Below are 23,716 nucleotides of genomic sequence, written 5' to 3'. Positions count from 1 at the left end.
GGAGGTGAGAACCAACTGATTTTGGGATTTTGAAACCAAGAATGAGGTGGGTACTCCCTAAAATCGGCCGACTCAATTTGATTCGATCCGGTTCATGTGTCGAACCGTACCTGATGCTCACCCCATTCTTGAGTGTCTAATGACTCATATCACGTGCATTCACGAGGGTATTACGGTCAAATCGACCAGGGTCGAGCGATTAGGTCGGCAGTGCCATCACCCGGATAAGGAATGGAGAAGATGTGAAAAGCCAACCAATGGAAGGTCAGTATCGTCATTTCCTGAACACAAAATTTCTCCGTTGCTCCTCTCATGTATAAATAATTGCCCAGGACACTTCACTACACTCGCGGTCTCTCACTAAACCAACCTCTCCGTCGTCGTCGTCGTCTTATTCTTCTTTCGTGGCTGACCACCTTCAATGGCAAACGAAGACCACCACCACCCCGACGCCGAGAAGCAGAACGGCGCCGCCGAGCCCTCCGAGGAGCGGTGCCCGGTGGAGGAGGTGGCGCTGGTGGTGCCGGAGACCGACGACCCCTCCCTCCCCGTCATGACCTTCCGCGCCTGGTCCCTCGGCCTGGCCGCCTGCGTCGTCCTCATCTTCCTCAACACCTTCTTCACGTACCGCACGCAGCCCCTGGTCATCTCCGCCATCCTGATGCAGATCGCCGTCCTGCCCATCGGCAGGTTCATGGCCAGGGCTCTGCCGACGCGGGAGTACGAGCTCCTGGGCCGCAGGTTCAGCCTCAACCCCGGGCCGTTCAACATAAAAGAGCACGTGGTCATCACCATTTTCGCCAACTGCGGGGTGAGCACCGGCGGCGGCGATGCCTACTCCATCGGCGCCATAACCGTCATGAAGACTTATTACAAGCAGAACCTGAGCTTCCTCTGCGGCTTCCTCATTGTTCTCACTACCCAGGTCCGGATAACATCTCTTTCCTTCTTTTCTGTGTATATTTTTTCTTTCTTGGTCTGTTAAGACTCTGGTCTGAGAAATTAAGCAGGAGGGAGAGAGAGAGAGAGAGAGAGAGAGAGAGAGAGAGAGAGGGGGGTTGAGTGCTGGAAGCTTTTGTGGGCTGTGAGAAGTCTTGATTCCTGGTGTGTGATGAACGTAACCCATCAGTAGCTTGTTGTCCTTTTCTGAATAATTAATGTTGCTTCTTCAGATTCTGAAAATTTTTGAAATGGTTTGAACGGCTCTTTGTCAGTGAAAGCTGAACAACTCAATAAACAGCTAAACGCTCATTTTTCTTGTCTTCTTGTAATTCAGATAATAGGTTATGGCTGGGCTGGGCTGTTCAGGAAGTACCTGGTAGACCCTGTTGAGATGTGGTGGCCGTCGAATGTTGCTCAGGTTGCTCTGTTCAGGTCTCTCTCTCTCTCTCTCTCTCTCTCTCTGGGAATTGATCTTTCTAGGTATTTTTTCTCTTTTCCCTGGGAACAACTTTTGGGTTGTGCTCTTTTCGTTGCTGTGCAATTTACTGTACATACAGAAGAATCAACAAGGCCTCCACTTAATCAAACCCTTGAAACCAAGATAAAAAAGTTCAGCTTTTTTACTTTGATAATCATGATCCGAGACGAACCCGTCATCTCGCAGGCGTACTTTTCCGCTTTTAACCAGTCAAGATGTCATTATATCTTATTCTTCATTATGAAAGAGAAAGTTCTTATTGGGGGAAAAAAAAAAGAGTCTTGAAACAAAAGATTGCGACTTTAGCATCTGCAAGCGACAATCTACGTAGATTGATCGTGCGAAGGGATGAAACAGATGTGCTTTTGTGCTCAGTCTATGCTTGGTATTTGGATAAGATTTGGAAATCATGGATTGCATCAATCTGTTTTCTGGGTGCCGTGCCAGAGAAATTCCCGATGTTTACTCACCGTTTACGGTGGACTTGTTCTTCTCTGCAACAGAGCTATGTTCAAGCGGGAGTAAACTGCACTTCTTTTATTTTCTGCTTTTGTGAATCTGTGACAATGGCTGCATAAGAATTTGAAGGCAGGCGTAAAGCGAACGCCTCGCATGTTCTTGTCGAGGACGATTCCAGTGCTGAACCATGAGTTTTATTTGGTATTCTGTCTGTGGCAGAGCACTTCATGAAAAGGAGCACAAAACAAAAGGGTGTACCCGAATGCGATTCTTTCTCATTGCCATGGCCGCGAGCTTTGCCTACTACGCTCTCCCTGGTTACCTCTTCATGATCTTGACGTTCTTCTCGTGGGTGTGCTGGGCTTGGCCGCACAGCATGACCGCCCAGCAAGTCGGGTCGGCCTACCACGGGCTTGGCGTCGGGGCCTTCACGTTTGATTGGGCGGGCATCTCGGCGTACCATGGCAGCCCACTCGTGACGCCCTGGTCCTCCATAGTGAATGTCGGGGTCGGCTTCATCATGTTCATTTACATAATCGTTCCTCTGTGTTACTGGAAGTACAACACCTTCGACGCTCGGAAGTTCCCCATCTTCTCCAATCAGTTGTTCAGGTCCAACGGGCACAAATACGACACCACCAAGGTATTGACGCCGCAGTTCGAACTCAATGTCCCTGCGTACGACGACTACGGCAAGCTCTATTTGAGCCCTCTGTTTGCTCTCTCGATAGGATCGGGATTTGCAAGATTCACGGCCACGCTCACTCATGTGGCACTCTTTCATGGAAGGTGAAGAAACATGAATCGATTCCCATTATGACAAGGAAAACCAGACTAGTCTACTTGACTGACCGTCTTCGTAATTGCTTCGACCGTGCAGAGACATTTGGAGGCAGAGCCGAGCCGCGATGACGAACGCAAAGCTGGACATCCATGCGAAGCTCATGAGAAGTTACAAACAAGTGCCTCAATGGTGGTTCCTCATTTTACTGGTCGGGAGCATCGTCCTGTCTTTGATGATGTCCTTCATTTGGAAAGAAGACGTGCAGCTCCGGTGGTGGGGGATGCTTTTCGCCTTCGGCTTGGCCTGGATCGTCACCCTCCCGATCGGCGTCATACAAGCGACTACCAATCAGGTTAAATCCTCAATATCTCAGAGTTCCTCTGTGTTGCAGACGTGTAAGACTAGTTCAGAGAATACTGATGTTTCTCTTTGGCTACTTCTCAGCAACCCGGATACGACATTATTGCGCAGTTCATCATAGGATATGTTCTGCCGGGAAAGCCCATCGCAAACTTGCTTTTCAAAATCTACGGGAGGATCAGCACGGTTCACGCTCTCTCCTTCTTGTCTGACCTCAAACTCGGGCAGTACATGAAGATTCCTCCGCGCTGCATGTACGCAGCACAGGTCTCTTACACAGAACCAGAACCTATGCATCTGATATCGAACATGTTCTGTATCTGTGGATTGATTTGATGAGGCATACTAACCCGGCACGATTGCATCCGTTTCTTTATCGTGTTCATTACAGCTTGTGGGCACGGTGGTCGCCGCTTTAGTCAACCTCGCCGTGGCGTGGTGGATGCTGGAGAGCATAGACGACATCTGCGATGTCCAAGGGACACACCCCAACAGCCCGTGGACCTGCCCAAAGTACCGGGTCACCTTCGACGCGTCCGTCATTTGGGGACTGATAGGCCCGAGACGCCTTTTCGGGCCCGGAGGTTTATACCGGAACCTGGTTTGGTTGTTCCTTATCGGAGCTGTGTTGCCCGTGCCCATCTGGGTGCTGAGCAAGATCTTCCCGGAGAAGAAATGGATTGCGCTGATAAACATACCCGTCATATCCTACGGATTCGCCGGGATGCCTCCCGCCACTCCCACCAACATCGCGAGCTGGCTCATCACGGGGACGATCTTCAACTACTTCGTATTCAAGTACCACAAGCGGTGGTGGCAGAAGTACAACTACGTCCTGTCCGGGGCGCTAGATGCTGGGACGGCGTTCATGGCCGTGCTCCTGTTCTTCACCTTGCAGAACCAGGACAAGAACCTCAAGTGGTGGGGGTCGGAGCTCGACCATTGTCCCCTGGCGTCGTGTCCGACCGAACCGGGCATCGCCGTCGAAGGATGCCCGGTTTTTGCATGACAATTTGGGACGAGTAGCTTTTATATATTCAAATAGGAGAAGGGAAGAAGAGATGGGGGCATCGCCTGTACTGGTTGAGTGGAAAGTTGATGATTATCCAGCATAGCTTTGCATTTTTGTCCATTGCTTCAAATTGAAAGCTTGTTTATATCACTCTTATGAGAGTGAAACTCAGCATGCTCCAGTAAAGTCAAGAAGACTCAAGAGGACCAAATGGCAATGTAAGCTCGCAAATTGCCGTTTTCCCCTCCGCTGCTTAAACCCTAAAACTGCTTTCGCCGCTTCTCCGACCGGGCATTGCAGAATCTAACCATGAGTATGAGGCTGGCGGGCAACCCTCGCCACCGGCGGCCCTCGCCTTCGGTCGGTGGTGGTCGCTGAGCCAACGCCGGCCCTTCCTGGCAAAGCCCTCACCTCTATTCTACTTCTGCGTTTGTTTGTTTTTTTAATTATTATTTTTAGCTTATTTAAAAATTGTATTAAAACTCATATTTGGATCTAAACGACGTCGTTTTAGCCACGTCATTGCTACGTAGAAGAGAAAATATATAAAAAAAAAAAAAATACTACATCAACATTTTCTTTAGCCAAAACGGACGGAGTTAACGGAAGGACTCGATTAATTTGACAAGTTTGTAGATTTAATTGCACTTTTGTGAAATTTAGAATTTCTAGTAAACATATTCCTAAATTCAAAAACTAAACTGTACTTCACAAAAGTTCTAGAATAGCACAGGCCTGCCCACTCACGTAAACTATTTGGGTCTAGCCCATCCAGGACATGATAATGTTCAGTATCTGTTCTTATCTACATTAGACTTAGGTAAAATCCAATTGTCATCGTAAATCGAAATATTAGAAACAAATAGCATGAGCCAAATGTTTTCGACTCGAGAAAGATATTATGAAATTACTATGATAGATTGCAATTTGTATTATTACCTTCCATATAGTATCCACCGAGGAATTACAATCAATGAAGACAAGACCGATCGATTGGAAACTTGGGCACGTCAATTAGACCACATGAATGCAATGGGTAATCTAGAATCGTAAGTTTGAATTATTGAATCTAGGACACGCCCATAGAATTAAATTAACCGACTTATGATTTCTGATTTCAAAAATATCAACAAGAAAGAAAGGCACGAGTTAAACAAAAGGTCAACTTGTTTACTTGTAGATTAAACTGTTGCAAACTGTCGAATAAGTCTATTTATTGACTTGGCCCAAAAGTAAATTTCTCAACGCCATTTACAATATTTCTGGCTAGAGATACGATGGATAGAAACGATCAATGGAGAGGAGAACATAACATAACAAGGTGACGTGCATGGTCGGAAAATCAATGGAGATTCGGTCAAGATTACATGGATTTTTTTTCCTAACTACATTGATTAATCTCCTGATTTTTGGCATATTTTGTAATCCCCGTTATTCACGTGTCTTTCATTTACTTAGACAAGATTCATCTCATATAAGCCAAACCGACCATAATGTCAAAATATTTTTCTAGTAATTAACAAACATTGAAATATTTTACACATGTCATCGTTATCATTTCGAAAACAGAGATGAAAAGAAGCAAGCACTGCAAGACCAGACAAGTTAGTCCCTCGTCTCGCAGCAGCTTTTCGAAATTGCGTATGGAAAGAGAAAGAGATTTTTCTACAGTTGATTTTCATGACAGTTAGGGTATAAATTAATAGTGCTTACAAAACTCTTGGATATGCATAATCACCTAACTCCTCTTATATTCATTACAGTCCTTATTATTCCATCTACATACAGATAGGAATGAAGTAGGAAATTAAATTTGAAAAATTCAAAAAAACATGAAACTTACTTGTTCCTCAAAAACAGACTTCCTGTGCTGCACATACCGATGCAACCTGAGCTTGATCGCCACGTGTGCGAGCTTCTCGGTGTCCACGTTGGCCGCTCGGAGCCGGGTCAGGGACCCGAGTGCCAAGTCCGGATGTAGAAAGTATAGTTCCTTAGCAAACAACAAATTGAGCACCGAGTCGCCGTCGTACTCCAACGTCTCGTAGCAACAACGTCTTGTTCACGAATGCATTATGAGTGAGAGCTTCATGGAGCAATTTTTTTTACTATTGAACTTGTATTGCAAGATCTCTTCGATGTCATCGAGACCTGATTGGGCTCTCGACACGAGTCGATTCGGGTTCAGAACCGCCTTCCTTTCGGTGTATGTCGAGCTCTCCCTGATTCAATGATAAGCGCTTCCTCTTCTCCTTCTTCCTCGTGATCAGAAAGTGTTTCTAGCGAGCAAAATATGAAACGAGGAGGAGGATGGCGCTGACTTGTGCAGTTTATACAGGAGATTGCTAGGAGAACGAACTGTTTGATTTTGATTACAGCCAAGTAAGATCTTTTTAAACTACGATCGTCCTGTATATCTAAAAATCTGTTCAGTTGGCAATGCACAACTGTAGATGAATTAGAAACTGTTCTTCTAATTTCTCCATGTCATTGATGCAGACTGACGACTTTTGTTCCTGTGGCAGTCCTAAATTATACTAATAGTACTCTAGAGCTGGCCAAGCTTAAGGATATAATTTCGAGCAAAGTTGACAGTCTCTGAATCTCAAATATCCCACTATAATCAAATAGGTATGGAACTTTTGCTTATGTGATCCAGCTCTTTTTTCTTTTTCTTTTTTTTCTTTTTTTTTTAATCTGAAATGAAAATCTTCGTTTCATGTGAAAAGGGGTACATAGCTTCAAGAAAAACATGCAATTCTCATAAAGTGAGCAAAACAAGTAAATCTGAAAGGTGAATCGACTTGATACAGCTTGCAGAATCTCGCCCATTCCACAAAGACGGATCTGTCATTGACAAACGGTGGCCGATCGCCGAATTTCGCATCAATGATGAGCACACGCCGAGAAATCCCTCTCTAATAGCTATGATTTTGCCAAAAAGGTGGTACGCACCTAGGTTACGGCGTCTCCAGCACCATCGCCATATGGAGATCACAATTCGACATGCCTTTAATTTTAATCCTTTGTAGTCTTTTAGTTTTATTGAGACGATTGGGAATGAAAGGATAAAAAGAGCTTCACTGAAAGATGGGAAAGGAATTATTCTGCATTTGGTGGGTTCACCAGATCTGTAACCTTGGACGGTTCCTTTGCAGAATTTCCAACTTGGCTATTCGTCCGGGCAACAATATGAGAAGTTATGCCACGTATATTGACATTTGCACTTTTTAAATGTCATGAGACCGTTATTTAACATTTTACATTAGTTGTTCCTTTTGATACCTAACTTAATTTGAGTTGTTTTGTAAATATCTACGAGGTCTTTTATCAATACATGAGTTTTAGAGGTTTTGTCCACCAAATGATGATCCCCTGTTTTTTTTTTTTTTTTTTTGCGTTCATTATGATCGTAAGTTTCAGCCTGACGATTAAACTAAGCTAAAAAGGAACACAAACAATGAAAACTATGTAAAGAGGTAAAACCGCATATCAAGAATAAGATTGAAAAGCTAGTAAGTAAAGAAAGTAATCCAAGGCGATGCCGGGCAAACAATGTACATGACTGTATTACAAGTCCCGAAACGTGATCCCTCGTGAGCTTGACCCGATACATGTCCGACAAAGAACGTACAAAGTTTTGTTATAAGCCTCGAGACATAAACCTCATAAGCTTGATTTTAAAGATTGATACTATCTTAAATGGGCAATGCGGGGCGCTCAAAACCCTTCGGGGAAGTAAGAAATAATGTCGGCGCCTTGCTGTCCTAGGTTCCAATCCCACTTCATAATAATTAGAACTCATCAATACGTTTCATGACTCTCCTGAATTATGGCACTCCTCAGATGGCATATAGAATTATTTGAGTTAATTCGTAGCCTAAACTGTGTGTCCTCTTCTTTGTTATATATTGAGAACGATGACTAAATTATTAATTGAACCTACGTCTAGGTAATATTAAACTAATTATTTCAATTAAAGGCTAAGTCCATGACTGAACCTTATTACCTGCCGATAATAAGCAACCAAATGAGTAATTAAACAACTAATCATGTTCAGCATATTTCAATTGGCAAACATATCAATCAAGAAAAGTCAAAGTCAATTAGTCAACTTTAAGTTGACTTCTCTGTTTTACCCCTAATCTATCTAATTTAACTTTAGAACTTAGACTGACCAAATGACATTTAAACGGGTTGCTTCACACACGCTCAAAGATTTTAGGAACTCTACTTTTTATCTTTTTGCAATTCTTCCCCTAAAAAAACATAATTTGCAATTTAGCTCCTAATATCCACTTTTCTCATAAACAGACCTAATTTTTCTAGAGTTCGGAAAACATAGTAAATCAACTCAAAATGTCATTAAAATTTCCAGTATAAAATTTTAAGATGTGCTCTACAACTTCAAAATTTATCAAATTTTCATATTTTTCCAACTATGATAGTTTACGCGTTTTACCCAAACAGTTAGACTATTTTCGAATTCCAGACCGATTTTGGGAAATCAAATTCACATGTCAAATTAACATGAAACCTTCCAGTTTCGAAAATCAAATATCCTTTAAAACTTATTAGTTTATGACTTTTCAAAATTCAATCATCTTCAGTGCGTTCTTTTAGGAAAATTATCCTAGTGTCATATCGAAAATCTGTAACTAAATTGAGATTTGATTGTTTTTTCTTTTTTAAATGAGCTAAGGAAATTAACTCCGATTTTAATGAAATTTGAACAAATGGAAACCTATATGGATGTCCTTTACAATTGTCATGGTTATGATTTTTTTTTTTTTTCAATTTTGAGCTTGAGAGTTTCAAAAGTTCAAATTTTTAAAGGAGATTCAACCGGCAATGCTAAAGAATAGAGCTATCTTCCTATTTTCCGGATTTTGATCCTAAATTTTGGCTAAGTTTTGACCCACCAATCTCTCTTGTCTCTCTCTCCTCTAACAGTTTTCAGTTCTTGCTTTCTCATCTTTCTAACGAGGTTAGCGTCACAAGCTACAATCTGGAATCTCACGATAGAGTTGGATCATCCTATTCGCCTCTGTTTGCATCGGCGGCGTCATACTCACTTGAGGAATTCCTTCTCGAAATCCGGTCACGTATAATGTTCATAACATGTTTAAAATCATGATTGACAATTTCGATTCATCCATTTCAGTCTTGTTTCTTGTGATTTCAGAATGTCTAGCCTAGAGTAACTCCAATTTTCCTTGTGTTTTTGTCCCATGTATCTGCTGCGGCTTCATATGTATCCTGGTGTTGTTCAATGGCTGTTGCCAAAGGGGGGAATAACCCGAATGGATGGTGCAAGCGTCAATATCTCCTTCTGGTTTGTCTGCCGCCTTTACTCTATCAACTCATTATGGTCGTGACTTGGTACATCTGTTTGTGAATATTCGGTTTCAGCGATCTTCTTTGAATTATGTGCTTCATTTATCGATTTATTCTTATTTAACCGATTCTTGGAATGTAGCACGTCTTTGCTTTTAATTGTGTGATCCAGACCTCTTTGTGCGATGCTTAAAAAAACCCTTTATGCCATTCCTAGAAAGCTTCAAGGATGATGTCTAAATGAACTGACTCTCTTTGGCTTTGTCATTCATCATGATCTAGCCTTGAATTCTCAATCAAATTGGCAATCACTAGATTGAGACTTTTTTTTTCCTATATTGAGGTGCTGAAACATAAATATTGGATGGTGCTTCTAGGGTGATAATAGTTAGAAATGTCAAATGTATATGTAGAAACACAAAAGCTGAGAGTATGTATATAATAAGAGTGGCCAGAGTAGCTATTCCACAAGAATAGAGAATAAATAGCGCTGGAATGCCTATACCACAGTTTGGTTCGTATAATAACTACTTGAAGACCATGTTTGGCTTGCAAGATTTAGATAAGGAATAATCCAACCAGTTTTCATCAATATGATCATTAAAGCTCACTGCCCGTACTGTTACTATAAGTCCCATATTGTTTGCTTTAAAAGCTATGAACTTCAAAAGGACTTGTTTACCTGTAGTGTCCATCTTTTTTTATGGAATGCTGGTTCTTGTTTGCCTGTAGTGTCCATCTTTTTTTATTCATTTGCCTAGTTACAGCCTTGATATGGTAGCCTAGCCTTGATATGGTGGCCTTTCCTTCTCTTTTATGGATACTATGAAGTTTTGTAATTGTGATAAGGGGACTAGAACGTCGAAACTGGGATCTAGGCTATTTGAAATGGTTTAGGGCCAACAATATTTGATAGAGGCCTTAGAAGAAAAGGTTAGAGCACTATGAGAGTATCAAAATCAAATGATGGTTTGAACCATTTTAATCACATAAATTGGGCAAGCATGTGCTTGTCCAAGATCTACTAGAATATCTCCATGGAACCATCAAGCTCACTATTTTTGTTGGCCTTCTCTTCATTGAGACCTCTCCTTCTACTTTATATGTTTTGGCGATTGAGAGAGAGGAGTATAACAAGAGATTCGAAACTTGTTGTTTGGTCATGAAGTTTTTCTCATGTAGAATAGCTGGATCTTTTGTTGCTTATCTATCTATGTTGATATGCCTTGACAAATTACTAACGATGGACAGTAAAGATACATAATGATGTTGTATGATCCAAGTAAGAGTTGCTTGGCATTTCCACTAAACAAGTACTTGCTAGATTAATGAAGAGGAGATTTCTAAAGCACTCACGTTATATGTGATAATTAACGCTTTGCATTTTCATTCCATTGATGACTCCCTTGATAAAAGAGAAAGATTTTCATAAGCAAGAATTTTCATTTCTATGAAGACGTTAAACACTTATATTTTTCTTATATGTATTTTGCTTTTTCGGTTAATAAGGCTATGTAGAGAAGTAGCAAATCTAACTTCTTTCTTTGCATGATCAACTACTTGGAACCATCGCCAAAAAAACTTACTCGTAACAGACAACTTTCAAAACAAAGGTTTCCACTTGTAAATAGGTGCTTTCGTGCTTTATGTATAAAAACATCTCGGTCAGAATACTACGGTGGAGTGAGATAATTGGTGAATGCAGCATTGGGACTTTTAAGTATCCATTGCGTTGAGGCTTCTTGAACTCAGGGTCTCGAAAGAAATTTGTTTTGTGACTGACAAGGAAAAAAGATTGATACTTAATGCTACCCCTCTATCAAATTTAGGTGACTAGAAAGGGATATATTTCTGGAGATAGGGGCAAGCATAGGCTGGGCGAGGTGGGCTTTTGCCAAAAGTATGGCCCAGACTAAACACTTAGGTCTGAAACTTTCGATGAAGGCCCTAGCCTGCCTCGGTCGCATGACCGAATCCTAAGATATTGAATTCGACGGATTACTATTTTCAAATGTTTTTAGCTCTACAGTTTATTTGCTCAAAAGAAAATTTTTCATGATAAATGTTTTCTGCAAAAATATTGCAATGTCAACTGATTAATTTTAGCCTTCCAGGACCTCTTTCATATATATAGGCTAAGCTTTCTCAAAAGTGTAAAGTTTAGCATTTTTGGTTTCTTAGGATAAATGCATTTTTTGGTCCTTTCTTACTAAGATCAACTGCTTGACCTAATTAAAACTTTTTTGATAGTTCGAAGTAAATTTGGGAATTCAACCACACCAAGTCTTGAGGTAGAGAAGTGAGGTTTCATTGTTGATGGTTATTTTTAGTAATGTAAACTCTTTGAGAGGTAAATGGAATGGAGAAAAGAACAGAAGGATAATTACTATTTTTAAACCTATTCCACACATTTTCATCTTGGTACAAAACTATTGGCAAAACAATGACTGAATAAAACACTATAGATTGTCGGGTCAACAAAATCAACCAAAAGATAGACACAACAACAATCTTCATCATCAACCCCCATTGCGATTGAAAGGGCATGAGAAACCTCTCAAGGAAGGCCGCAACACGATTGTGTTATCGTCAATCTTGTTAATCCTTTACATCTCAATCTCCCATGCTGCAGATCTCCATTTGGTATAGTTACCAAAAAGCTTACCTATCTCCTCTAGTGTTAATCCCCGTGTCTCCGGCATTATCTCGTAGAACAATACCCATATTATGCTTCACAAACATTGCAAACAAGAAGACGATCCCACCAAAGCTAATCTCCTTGCACGGCTATAAGATTATTGATGATGATACTAGACTCACCCCCTGGTTGATGGCAATGCTGATTGTACTCCTTTGGTGCAATCTATTCCTTTGTTTTGTACTTGTTATATTATAGTCAATTGAATACATTGAATCCTTGTTCATATTGAAATGAACCAAAATTAATAAGGAGGCGCAATCGGTGTTGCCATCAACCAAGGGGTGAGTCTTGTATCATCATCAATATTCTTATAGCTGTGCAAGGAGATCACCTTTGGTAGGATCGTCTTCTTGTTCGTAACGTTTGTGAAGCATAATGTGGGTATTGTTCTATGAGATAATGTCAGAGACACGGGGATTAACACCGGAGGAGATAGGGAAGCTTTTTGGTAACTATACCAAATGGAGGTCTGCAGTGTGGGAGATTGAGATGTAAGGATTAATAGGGTTGAAGATGATGCAATCGTGTCGCAACGTTTCTCGAGAGCTCTCCCTTGCCCTTTTAATCACAATAGGGATTGATGATGAAGGTTGTTATTGTGCTTATCTTTTGGTTGATTTTGTTGACCCGACAATCTATGTAGTATTTTATTCGATCATTGTTTTACCAAAAGTTATGTACCAAGATGAAAATGTGTGGATTAGGTTTAAAAATAGTAATTATCCTTCTGTTCTTTTCTTCCTTCCATTTCTCTCTCAAAGAGTTTTCATTACTAAAAATAAACGTCTTAACAATGACACCTCACTTCCTTACCTCAAGCCTTGGTGTGGTTGAATTCCCATTTTTACTTCAAACTATCGAAAAAGCTTTAATCAGGTCAAGCGGTTAATCTTAGTAAGAAAGGACCAAAAAATGCATATATCCAAGGAAACCAGAAATGCTAAATTTTACACTTTTGAGAAAGCTTAGCTTATATATATAATAGAGGTCCTAGAAAGCTATAATTAATCACCCGACATTGCAATATTTTTGCATATATAAACTCATGAGCTAAAAACATTTGAAATAGTGATCTATTGAATTCAATATCTTAGGATTTGGTCGGGCAACCAAGCTAGGCCAAGGCCTCTACCAAAAGTCTCGGACCTGAGTATTCAAGCTAGGCCGCCACAATTTTGGCAAAACCCTGCCTGGCCTAGCCCATGCTTGCCCCTATCTCCAGCAATATATCCCTTTCTAGTCACCCAAATTTGATGGAGGGTCGCAGCAAGAATCAATCTTTTTCTCCTTGTCAGTCACAAAACAAATTCCTTTTGGAACCTAGAGTTCAAGCGGCCTCAACGCAATGAATACTTAAAAGTCCCAATGCAACATTCACCAATTATCTTACTCCACTGCAGTATTTTGACTAAGATGTTGATACACATAAGACACGAAAGCACCTATTTACAAGTTGAAACCTCTATTTTGAAAGTTGTCGATTCCGAGTAAGTTTTTTTGGTGATGGTTCTAAGCGATTGATCATGCAAAGAAAGAACTTAGATTTGCTACTTATCTACGGAGCCTTATTAACAGAAAAAGCAAAATACATATAAAAAAGGGTCATGCTATTTTTATTCATGTTTTGGCCAGGACACTCATTTTTTCTTGTTAACTTATCAAAATATCCTCCGTCTTCAATTTATTGTTTCTTTTTTTATATGGTTAATGCATAAAACTGCCTTTATTTCTATCATCTCTCTTAATTTCATAATACAAATATTCCATTACACTCGTCAATATCAATTTATCATATCTCATTATCTTCTCGATTTTAATTTCGCTACAATTTTCTCGTTAGCCATAACAATTTATTACCTTTTTTCTTGTTCTTTTTTCTGAATTTTACTTAAAAAAAAAGTATCCGCATCCCTTCCAAACAACTTTCATCCGGTCATTTCTTCCATACCCATTACATTTTAATGTTTCCTTATTGTTTATCTTTTTTTTGAACTCATTCTCCATTATTATAATGTGAGCAAGTCCTATAACATAGTAGAGAAATGTCAATTTTATCTACAAATTATTTTTTTTTTTTCGCTAGATTATCCTCATGGTTGTGAATTTTTCAACTTCGACTTTTGGTACAAATTTACGAGAATTTACTCAAAGATTGAATATTATGATTGATGAATGAATTATACACAATTTACTCAAAGATTATCTTCTTAGTTGTCCCTAACTTATTTTTTGGTTAATAGTTTCCTAGTAAAAAAATATACAACTCATTAAGAAATAATTATTTTTTTTTTCGGTTAGAAACACAATAATTAGTGAGCTATCCACCAAATAAACTTTTTTAAAAAAAAAAAAGAGGTACACCAATGTTGCTCCAAATGGAGAAAGAAAAGCTAAAAATCAAAAAAGAAGGCAAGCATTAGTCTTAAGTCAAGAGTGGACTCCAAATTTAACCTCAATAAATGTCATTTGAGAGGTACATGATTAGTTGCATCTCTTGCAAAATTGAAACTAAAGGAAAGGAAGAAAAAAAGGTAAGAAAAAAATTTAAAATCAAGAATGGGGGCTCATTAAGGATAATGTAGTCAATTCAATATAAAAGGGGATGTCAAAAGCCAATAAAGGAGTGGAAATAACGCGAGCCTAAAAAAAATATTAGTTTTTAACGTTTTCATAGAAATGAAAATTCTTGCTTATAAAAATCTTTCCCTTTTCTCTAGAGAGTTGTCAATGGAATGAAAATCAGTCTAAAATTGCAAAGCATTAATGATCACATATAACACAAGTGCTTTAGAAATCTCCTCTTCACTTACCAAGCAAGCACTTATTTAGTGGAAATGCCAAGCAACTCTTACTTGGATCATATAACATCATTGTGTATCTATATTGTCCATCATTAATAATTTGTCAAGGCATAGATAGGAAAGCAACAAAAGATCCAGCTATACTGCAGAGGAAAAAAATTCACTTGTATATGGTTCTTGGGACATTGTGATCTCTTTTTTTATTTTTATAACCATGGTAGATGTGGGACTAATGAGCGGTCCAATAATATATGGAAAAGAGATGAATATTTCGCACACGCCGGTTGAGGTCCCAACGGTGATCCTCACCGCATTATCATGCTTCGCGTCATTGATTGCGGGGCATACCTCTGCCTGCATCAGCCGCTGCCACTCGATCGTTGTTGGCGGGGGCCGGCCTTTCTGTTGGCCGCCTGCTCATGGGCTCCGGCTGCAATTACCCTGTCCTCCAAGTGGGCCAGACATGCTTCCGAGATCCCACGGCTTCAGTAGGTTGCCCATCCAGACTGCATTGTTTCAGTCTCCAGAGGCCAGGTCCCAGACAGAGATGTGGTCAAATCGAACCGGCTGAGTTGGTGAGAAGCTTGTCAATCAGTTCACCGACTAAGAAAGAGAGTCCTGATGCCATGAACCCCGTAATGACATAGTATAGCACTGTCTTGAAGTAAGTTTTAGGTGGCTTCCTGACATGGGCTTTCCCTATGGCAAGTAGGAAAATGCAAGACAGAGTAGCGCCCGCAACGGCAGCGAACTTGTAATCCCTATTGTCACTCTCCCTAAATGAGAATGCATAAGTGATCGGAGCCACGCAGCCAAAGATTGTGAAGGATACAATGGCTACTGTTGCCTACAGGGGAAAGTGCCGTCTCTTTCCTAGTACCTCTTGGTACCGGTCTACCTGCTTGGTACCTTGACCGGGCTGCTCATTCTTCAACTCTCTAAGCTGCAAAAACTTACGTTTATTACAACAAGAGCAGGACAAAAGTTAGCCGGAGCTAACAAGTATCGGCAATGACGAGAATACCTCCAAACAAATTAGCCAATCCCAAACCTAAGGTGTTCACTGCATTCGTATATGAAAACTTTTAGAGAACAAAAAGACACCCTGGGAACCGAAATGCAGTAAACGCATTCATAGCAGAAATTATTTAAAAGATAAGTAACACAAACTCAGTAAGGCAACGTCATTGACATCTAACAGTACAGTTAGGCACCAAAGGATGAAAAACATAGGTGGAAGTAATGTGAACCAAACAAAAAACTTACACAAGGACAGAGAAAATTTGTAGGGCAATAAGCAATCAAATCAGTAATTTTCGTCAGTGAAATCAAGCATCATATGCATGCAGCTTTTCATACTACATATGTTAGAAATTTTTATAGAACTCAATAAGCCAAATTTTGAAGGTCTACCTAAATGTTATTTCTGATTTGTGTAAAGTTGGAATCCATATGAAGGATAAGCAGTTTAGAGCACATTACTTAAAGGACAAAATTTGGGTACATACGTGTGGCAGCACCAGCTCCCACTGCAGATGACACAACACCTAGACTTGTTATTGATTCTATCAAGCCACCATAGACCATGCTCTTTACAATATCCCATTCACGAGGTCGATGGACTTGAGCAACCTGTGGCTCTTCGGCTAGTGTCTGAGTTCAACATCAATCGTTGGTGTTGTTTCGGCGGCTGCTGCTTCTGCCATCCCTCGTTCAATGACAACTATTATGTCATCTTCTGCATTTGTGGTCATACAGAGTCATAATTAGATACATGAGCAATAAATAGGTGCAGAAACATCGCTCTAAGAAGTCTATATTCAGAGGAGAGAGCGAGCAGACACCCAGAAAAGTCGGTGAGTGGTGTCTTCACTGTCTTGCACCTTAAATGAAAATCTTTTGGGAAAATAGTTTACGCAATCACCTCTGGTATGGTTAAAGAGCAGTAAGCAAGAATATTCTGTCAATGACATGTACTACTGTTGCATGTAACCTTCTCTGTTAGTGAAGGAACCATAAAAGTTTACAGGAGTTATCCTTTCAGGAATAGAAGCTCCTAAACAAGAACTTCATGCTGATTCCAGCTACAGAGAAATTGAACGAATTACAAATGGTATTCAGTAGAACCCGCGAAAGTATCCCAATACTTAAGCAGCACTCTTGGAAAATGAATGATTACCCAACATGTGCATAGCTTATCAACAAGAGATGCATACCGACAAACATGCACGCATGATGTATGGAATAGAACAGTGATTAGGCCAGCAATAATAAGTCTGAGAGAAGGAAGACGTGCCAAGGGTGCATGCATTGTGTGGACTAGGTTGTGTGTGCATTCTCCAATTACATGCTACAGAGACCAAGAAGGCATGGATTTCACATACCAGAGGTCTTTTTGACAGCATCTCTCAATTCCTTTCCAACATTAACCACTTGTTGGATATTTTTTATACGTTGCCTCAATTTGGTTGCAGAGTCCGCAACTTTCTGCGATTCAGCTAGAGATGGTGAGCTGGGGATGGTATAACCTCTGTAATTGCAGAGAGAGCACTAACAGCAGGTAATTCTTTTGCAGTTTCCTTGACGGATTTCTGGTCAATCTCTATTAAAGTTTGCCCTACCACTGACGCAATGGGTGTTGAAGGTGGCATCACTTGAACGGTCTGAGGTTTTGTCTATGCATTTTCAAGAGATTGTCCACTAGCTGCCAGAGTTTCACCTGCAATTGATGGCACCAAAAGCTCCAGTATTTCAATAACACATCGTGCAAAAGACATAATGAGATTCACTTCTTAGACTAAACTAAACTAGATTCTGTAATACTACACAGCATTACTTTGCAGCAATTTATCAAGAAAATCATGCACTGCACGTATTGCTATATTGAAGCATAATTTAGACCTTAATGCTCTTGGCTGTAAGTCCCATTGAACTGTTCTCATGGTTGTTCGCTTTCTTTCTCCCAAGGATAAGAGGAAAAGATTTCCAGGACAACCAAGGTAGTCTCTATCTGGTTCATCATGCACCAAATCCATACATCTAATGACGGCAAAATAAAAAAAAACGGACGAATTCTCTTTCTTGTTGGATATATACTTACTGCATTATGTCTGAAAAGGCAAGTGGTTAGGTTCGTAGGTATTGTTCTCAATGCATGTTCAATCAAAATACTGATTTTCTTAGAAAAATGACCTAGAGGAACTTCCACTTACCAGGATCTTGTTCTTTATTGATGCTTGATTCCTTTTTCAAATCATTTGTGACATCTTTCAAAGGGCTGAGAGTCTCCTTTTCAACTTCCTTTGGTTGAGTGACTTTGTAATTCAGCAGCCCCATATCAGATGATGCTTCAATAACTTCTCAATTGCTGCCGTTGAATCTCGTTATGTATTGTTGCTTGATTCCTTTTTCAAGTCATTTGTGACATTTTTCAACGGGCTCACAGTCTCCTTTTCAACTTCCTTGGGTTGAGTGACTTTGTTATTAAGCAGCCCTATATTAAATGATGCTTCAATGGTTACAGAAGTGTCCTCAGTTGATGAGACAAAAGCATCCTGATTAGCCAACTTCTCAATTACTGCAGTTGAATCTTCATGCTCTATATCCATCCGCAATGCCTCTGTCACAGCATTATCTGCAACGAAATCAAGAAAGAAGTCTATAAAATTAATTTACATTGGCCGAATAATGTTTGCAACGCATTCCATCATTAGACTGTTGCTGTTGATTTAACATGCTTACAGAAAAATGAAGAAATAAGATAGCATGGTGTACCGAACATATTAATATGTTAAGAACATCTAGTGGGAATTCTCAATGTCTTCTGCTAAAATTGATGTGAACAATTACAATCTCATGATGCCTTAAAAACTGAGCGAATGATAGACACCACAGCCATACTTTTCTAGCGAGCGTAAGAGCACACCGCCATCTCTCTCTTTTGTAGATTGAAAGGACTCTTTCCAAGACAACCAATGCAGTCCCTATTTATATTGAAAAGCATATCAAAAGAATCTATATCACGTTATCGTCAAAGAGCTTTTACTAAATAAGGATGATAAATTCTATGCCTTACATGCAAGGAATTTGCAGTGTCAAAAGGATACAAATATGAGAATGACAGCGACTGTTGGTCCTTAATAAAGCTCGTATAGGCATGCACATTTTCAAAGCTGTTTTACAGAATGTAAAGCTGTGAAGTTGTAAGAAAGTTGTTTTTTCCTTATAGACTATAAGACATAACTTTTTCTGGCAAATGCTCATGATGGAATTGGTCAATCATGGACTGCAGGGCAACATATTACCTTGCTGAATAACTGTTTTCCCCTTCCTCGGTGCAAAAAAAGAGAAGAATGTACTACTTTTTGCCACGGGGTACCTCTGAAGGATCTTGCACTTTTTCAACCTCTTTTCTCTCTCCAAAAGTTGGAACAATTTAAATCCGTCTCCTGCTAAGAAAAAAGTAGTAGTTCAGTTCCCACTAGATGATTGAAAACTAAACACAACATGGACAGACAACATGATGCTCTCAGTTAGTTGTTTAGTCTTGAAGTCTTAGTTCTTGGTAACTTTGCCATTTACTGGGCTTGTGTGGGATCGCACCTGTTGATATAGATTCCAAACAGATAAGTACAATCTTTTACAAAAGATTTTCTTGGTAAGTATTAAGTAAGCATGTACTCAAAGATTCCTAATGTGTTCTTAACCAACAGAAAGAGTCGTATCTGTGACAAACCAAGTTGTAAGCAACACAGAGAATTAGAAGGTGCTTAACAGAAATAGGTATTCGGCACATATGATGAGCTTCCATAGCGATGAGAAATAGAAAAATACCTGTGGGAATGAAAATACTGAAACATGACAGACATCTAAGAGCTTCTCACTCTCTTTCATTATGGTAACCATTGAGTTCAGGCCTTGGACTATCTATGACTGCAGGAGTTGGAACCTCATCGATGCTAGTAATTGCATCAACACGGCGATCCCCCTCCACCACAGTTACAGGTTGAACATGTAGTTCAGAGGCAGTTGTTTTTTCAACTTTGTCATACTTCGCTCTGTAACACACAGTGCGCACCTTCCTTTTCTTTCTCCGAGGGATTACCCTTCTTGTTATACAAGAATGACAATTGGGACAGTATAAATCGTGAGTATTTCGCTTCTCTAGCACCTTCTCGACATCCAATTCTGTCTCTTCAGGATTAAGTTGTTCTAACAGAGCGACTTCTTCAACTCCTTTACTCTCCTTAGAATACATATTCATCTCCTCAAATGGCTTTCTTGGAGACAACAAAGCCGAGTCCAAAAATCTCTCATCTCCAGAAATTCCTCTATCTTGATGATCGACCTGAGAGCTTAGAATAGCGCTGAACTTCTGTGTTGCATCATGCGAAGTTTCATGCACCGTCTCTGTTTCATACGGAACTTGTTCTATATCGCTGTATTCCATCTTGACAATTGTTTGGATGGACTCTGTACCTGCAATGGTTCGGAAGACAAGCATTGTCATTTATTGTTTATCCAGAGTGCCGTGCAAGTCCCCATCATGAGCAAGTAGCTCATACAAAATATAACAGCATCCTGCGACCAATCTACAGGTACACCCATAAATCATCAGAGTGGACTATCTTTCACCTTGGAAAACCCACGTACCAAAGAAATGCAGCTCTCAAGAGATAAGCTAACTTGAACTAGTTAATCAGTAAATGCTCCACAAATAGTGGAAGCTCATAAGGATTGAAGGCTATAAATTACATCAACCAATGCAAACCCTTGAGAGTCGCCAGGGCAATTTCTCTCATTCAAACGCAGTGCAGATGGAATCACAGACAGAAACCACTACTTAGCCATAAAATCTATACCTTAGCAATCAGTTTTGATAATCACCCACATTGCTATATAGTCTAACACGAGTCCAAATCTTTTTCTTGTTACCCATAAACAAAGAATGCATCTCTCTAACTATGTCTAGTCATACGAAGCTAGAGAGTCAAGGACGAAATGAGAGTTCAACATTAGAAATACCTAGAAATGGATCAAGATGGTGTAATCGAGAAGTCAAAAATCACCCAGAATTCCAAAGAGGGTCACAGACAAAGAGGAACCTTGTCAAGCTGGGAAACGGAGTTCAATGGAACTAATCCTTCATCGCGAAGTCCAACACAAATTTGCTAATGAAGCAGATCAGAATAAGATGTGACAGTGATACTACGGATGTTTGCAGCACAAATTCGCGAAGTCCAAGACAAATTCGCGGTCACATTGCTGGCAACTGATGAGAACGAATAAGAGGGTAGGAGTGGGAAATCCTCTGCTACATGAGTTACTTGACTTGAGCGATGTTGCTACTGGTTTATTTGCCTCGTCCATCGTCGAAGGGGACGATGTTGGTCCAGGTCGACCCCTTCCCATCGACCCCCATTGTCGTCGTCGAGTTCTGTGAGTTCTGTCATCACTGCCGCTGCAAGAACTGCGACATCTCGCTTTCCATTCTCATAGCCATTGTTCTTATTGTCACCCATTTCGTCTGGCTCTGGTGCAGCTTCTTGATCTTCACCGCCATTGTCGTCTGGCTTTAGCTCTTTGAAACTGATAAAAATAAAAATAAAACAGTAATGCCACGTTAACTGGGCATTGACCGTGAATCTTCCAAAGAGTCACAGAGGGGGCGCATTTTGATCACAATGAGATGAGACCATGCGTTGGCAAAAAAAAAAAATTGGTTCTTTGAAGATCTATTTTCACTGTAAAACCAAATGCGAGTACTGGGTATTCGCGCAGAACAATCCTGGCTTTTGAATGACTCCGTCATCTTTGTCAAAAGCTGCAAAAACGTCTCGCCTGTCAAGGGTTCATTTCGTATTACCACGAGGAGATTTGGGAAGATCTGCCAATGGGAAGTGATCGCCCCGACCGCGTCTGGAGCGAACGCAACCCGCATTCAGGTTCACGTCGGGGCAAAGGAAGATCGCTGTTTCTTAATCAGGAATTCAACGAGATGTTCATCTGTTACCGGACCGCCAGCGTCCGATTCCCGGTTCTAGAGGGAGCGGTTCGGTTCCTAGTTCTAGGGCCCGTCAGGACCAGACCGATCAAAAAAAAAATTTATTTTGATCAAGAAAACTCCATACACATGCAGTTATCTTGATCTTGCCTCGGTTGGTTCCTGGACCGGTTTTGACCCGAAGGGAGATCGTTTATGCTTGAATCCCATGTGCATTTTGGAAACAATCTTGCAAAAAGTTCTCAACTTTGCCTTGAAAAATCCGTTTCAGGAAATGAACTCGAAATTTTTTTATGTTCAACCTCTATATTTGCTGGACCGGGACCGTCCAGGAATGGTACATTTTTTTTTTTTGGCATGTGTCCAATCCAATGGAACCGCTCTAGAATCGGACAGGATTGGTGGTCCGGTTCCCGATTCCGAAAAATTAAAAACTAGGATCACCGGTCCGGTTCTTGGTTCTTGAGGGGAACCGGATCGGATTAGGAACCAATCACCCCTAGTATTGAGACAAGATCGCCGACCGGGCCGGGCACGAGCGAGCAGGCTCAGATTCAATCGAAGTACCCCCCAAGGATAATATGCATGAGCAAGCAGGCTCAGATTCCGATGAACTACTGCTAAAAAGGTTCTTCTCTATTATATGATAGCTACTTATGTGAGTTATCGGTGTATTATGATTAAAAGAAAAACTTAGCTCTATTTATAAAGTTTTTCTCGGATCGAACTCAACTCGACCTACACTAACTAGCCTCATATTAGACTAATTAAGAATCTTTATATTTTTTCTTTGTCACAATTGGTAATTACAAATATTAATTAATTTTACCCGCACGAAAATATTCTTACATTCTCCCACTTGGGATATATTAGTTTTTCTTTATCAAAGATATATTAGTTAAAATTGTACTATATATGCGTATTTTTAAGTTAGTCTAGTCAATCCGACCACTTAAAGACTCAAACATCGGGTCGTAGAACCGAGCGATTCCCAAGCTTCAACTAGTAGGGGACCTCCTTAGGCAATTACAGTAAGGGAGGCAGTGCCCCCGACCCTTCCCATTCTCTCTTCAATGGCCTAGCAAAATGGCAAGTTTCATGGACCCACCCGAGAATTGGTTGGCAGTCCGGTCTAGTTCGCAGTTGAGTCCATATAGGGCCCGCATGAAAACACTTCAGAAATTGTATTTCTCTATCAGAAGTCCATTTGACAGAGAAATGTGTTTGATAAAAATCTGATCGAAGTAGAAATTCGTTTGGTAAAAAAATTGACTTTTTGTAAGATTTTTCACTTCTAATAGGATTTTTGGCAAATTTTGAGAAGCAAAAAATTTTAACTTCTCTCCTCTAGAATCATTTATTGGACCACACCCGCTTTCGCCAACCACAATTGTTGCGACCACCGACCACGGCCGTTGCGGCCATCGGCCACCGACCACTGCCCACCCATGGCCGCCGGCCGCCGACCACCGCCCGCCCGCCGCCGACCACCTCCGCCACCTACCATCGCCGCCGACCACCGTCGCCGCCTACCGCCGCTACTACCGCCCACGCCCCCCTCGCCGTCGCCATCACTGCCACAGCCGCCGCCGACCACCGCCGCCGACCATCGCCGTCAAAGATTTTATTAATAATATTTAAAAAATAGAAATTTTCAACCGTTACCAAACGAATTTTTCCGATCAAAAGTCAATCCGACGCAGAAGTAAAAAAATCAACTTTTACTTTTGAGGAGAAGTAAGAAATCAACTTCCGATCAGAAATTGATTTCTTGTAAAGAAGTGTTACCATGCGCTCCCATAGCCATTGGGCAGTTCTTAGTCCTCATTTTGTGAAATC

At 40.6% G+C, this 23,716-nt stretch overlaps 2 protein-coding genes, 1 long non-coding RNA gene and 1 pseudogene across 4 annotated transcripts; 1 reads left to right on the top strand and 3 right to left on the bottom strand.

Moving 5' to 3' along the window:
- The first annotated feature begins 328 nt into the window (after nt 1-328).
- Nucleotides 329-4,185, top strand: LOC115726931 (oligopeptide transporter 3-like). 2 transcript variants are annotated; one of them, XM_048276145.1, is made up of 7 exons: nt 329-925; nt 1,277-1,374; nt 2,099-2,668; nt 2,760-2,841; nt 2,929-3,015; nt 3,108-3,290; nt 3,415-4,185. In XM_048276145.1, exons 1-7 carry the CDS (start codon nt 422-424, stop codon nt 4,030-4,032), a joined length of 2,142 nt encoding a protein of 713 aa, XP_048132102.1. In that variant the 5' UTR covers nt 329-421; the 3' UTR covers nt 4,033-4,185. The 2 variants fall into 2 exon arrangements, with proteins under 2 accessions (XP_048132102.1, XP_030512884.1); XM_030657024.2 differs by having other exon boundaries at nt 2,760-3,015.
- Nucleotides 4,186-4,743: 558 nt separating this feature from the next.
- LOC115726940 (ribonuclease 3-like protein 3) lies at nt 4,744-12,096 on the bottom strand. Its single transcript, XM_048276228.1, has 4 exons — nt 12,038-12,096; nt 5,868-6,092; nt 4,975-5,035; nt 4,744-4,797 (listed from the first exon to the last, which is right to left on the bottom strand). Exons 1-4 carry the CDS (start codon nt 12,094-12,096, stop codon nt 4,744-4,746), a joined length of 399 nt encoding a protein of 132 aa, XP_048132185.1.
- A 3,704-nt stretch (nt 12,097-15,800) lies between these two features.
- On the bottom strand, nt 15,801-18,228 carry LOC115726932. Its single transcript, XR_004013625.2, has 4 exons — nt 18,087-18,228; nt 17,259-17,593; nt 16,383-16,612; nt 15,801-15,817 (listed from the first exon to the last, which is right to left on the bottom strand). It is a non-coding gene; the product is annotated as an uncharacterized LOC115726932 (long non-coding RNA).
- A 29-nt stretch (nt 18,229-18,257) lies between these two features.
- LOC115726934 lies at nt 18,258-21,814 on the bottom strand (annotated as a pseudogene).
- Between the last annotated feature and the right edge of the window lie 1,902 nt (nt 21,815-23,716).

This window comes from Rhodamnia argentea, chromosome 3 (genome assembly GCF_020921035.1).
Source record: "Rhodamnia argentea isolate NSW1041297 chromosome 3, ASM2092103v1, whole genome shotgun sequence".
NCBI classification, from domain to species: Eukaryota; Viridiplantae; Streptophyta; class Magnoliopsida; order Myrtales; family Myrtaceae; genus Rhodamnia; species Rhodamnia argentea.
This window is presented reverse-complemented; position numbering and strand designations above follow the sequence as displayed.

Excerpts from the sequence above, each read along its gene's own strand:
- LOC115726931 (XM_030657024.2), top strand. The coding sequence starts at position 422 with ATGGCAAACGAAGACCACCACCACCCCGACGCCGAGAAGCAGAACGGC. Across the intron at positions 2,669-2,759 it reads GTGGCACTCTTTCATGGAAG|AGACATTTGGAGGCAGAGCC; the intron begins GTGAAGAAACAT and ends TCGACCGTGCAG. Across the intron at positions 3,016-3,107 it reads TACAAGCGACTACCAATCAG|CAACCCGGATACGACATTAT; the intron begins GTTAAATCCTCA and ends GCTACTTCTCAG.
- LOC115726940 (XM_048276228.1), bottom strand. The coding sequence starts at position 12,096 with ATGGGTATTGTTCTACGAGATAATGCCGGAGACACGGGGATTAACACT. Across the intron at positions 6,093-12,037 it reads ATTAACACTAGAGGAGATAG|ACGTTGTTGCTACGAGACGT; the intron begins GTAAGCTTTTTG and ends TTCGTGAACAAG. Across the intron at positions 5,036-5,867 it reads GAGGAACAAGTAAGTTTCAT|TTTCCAATCGATCGGTCTTG; the intron begins GTTTTTTTGAAT and ends GACGTGCCCAAG.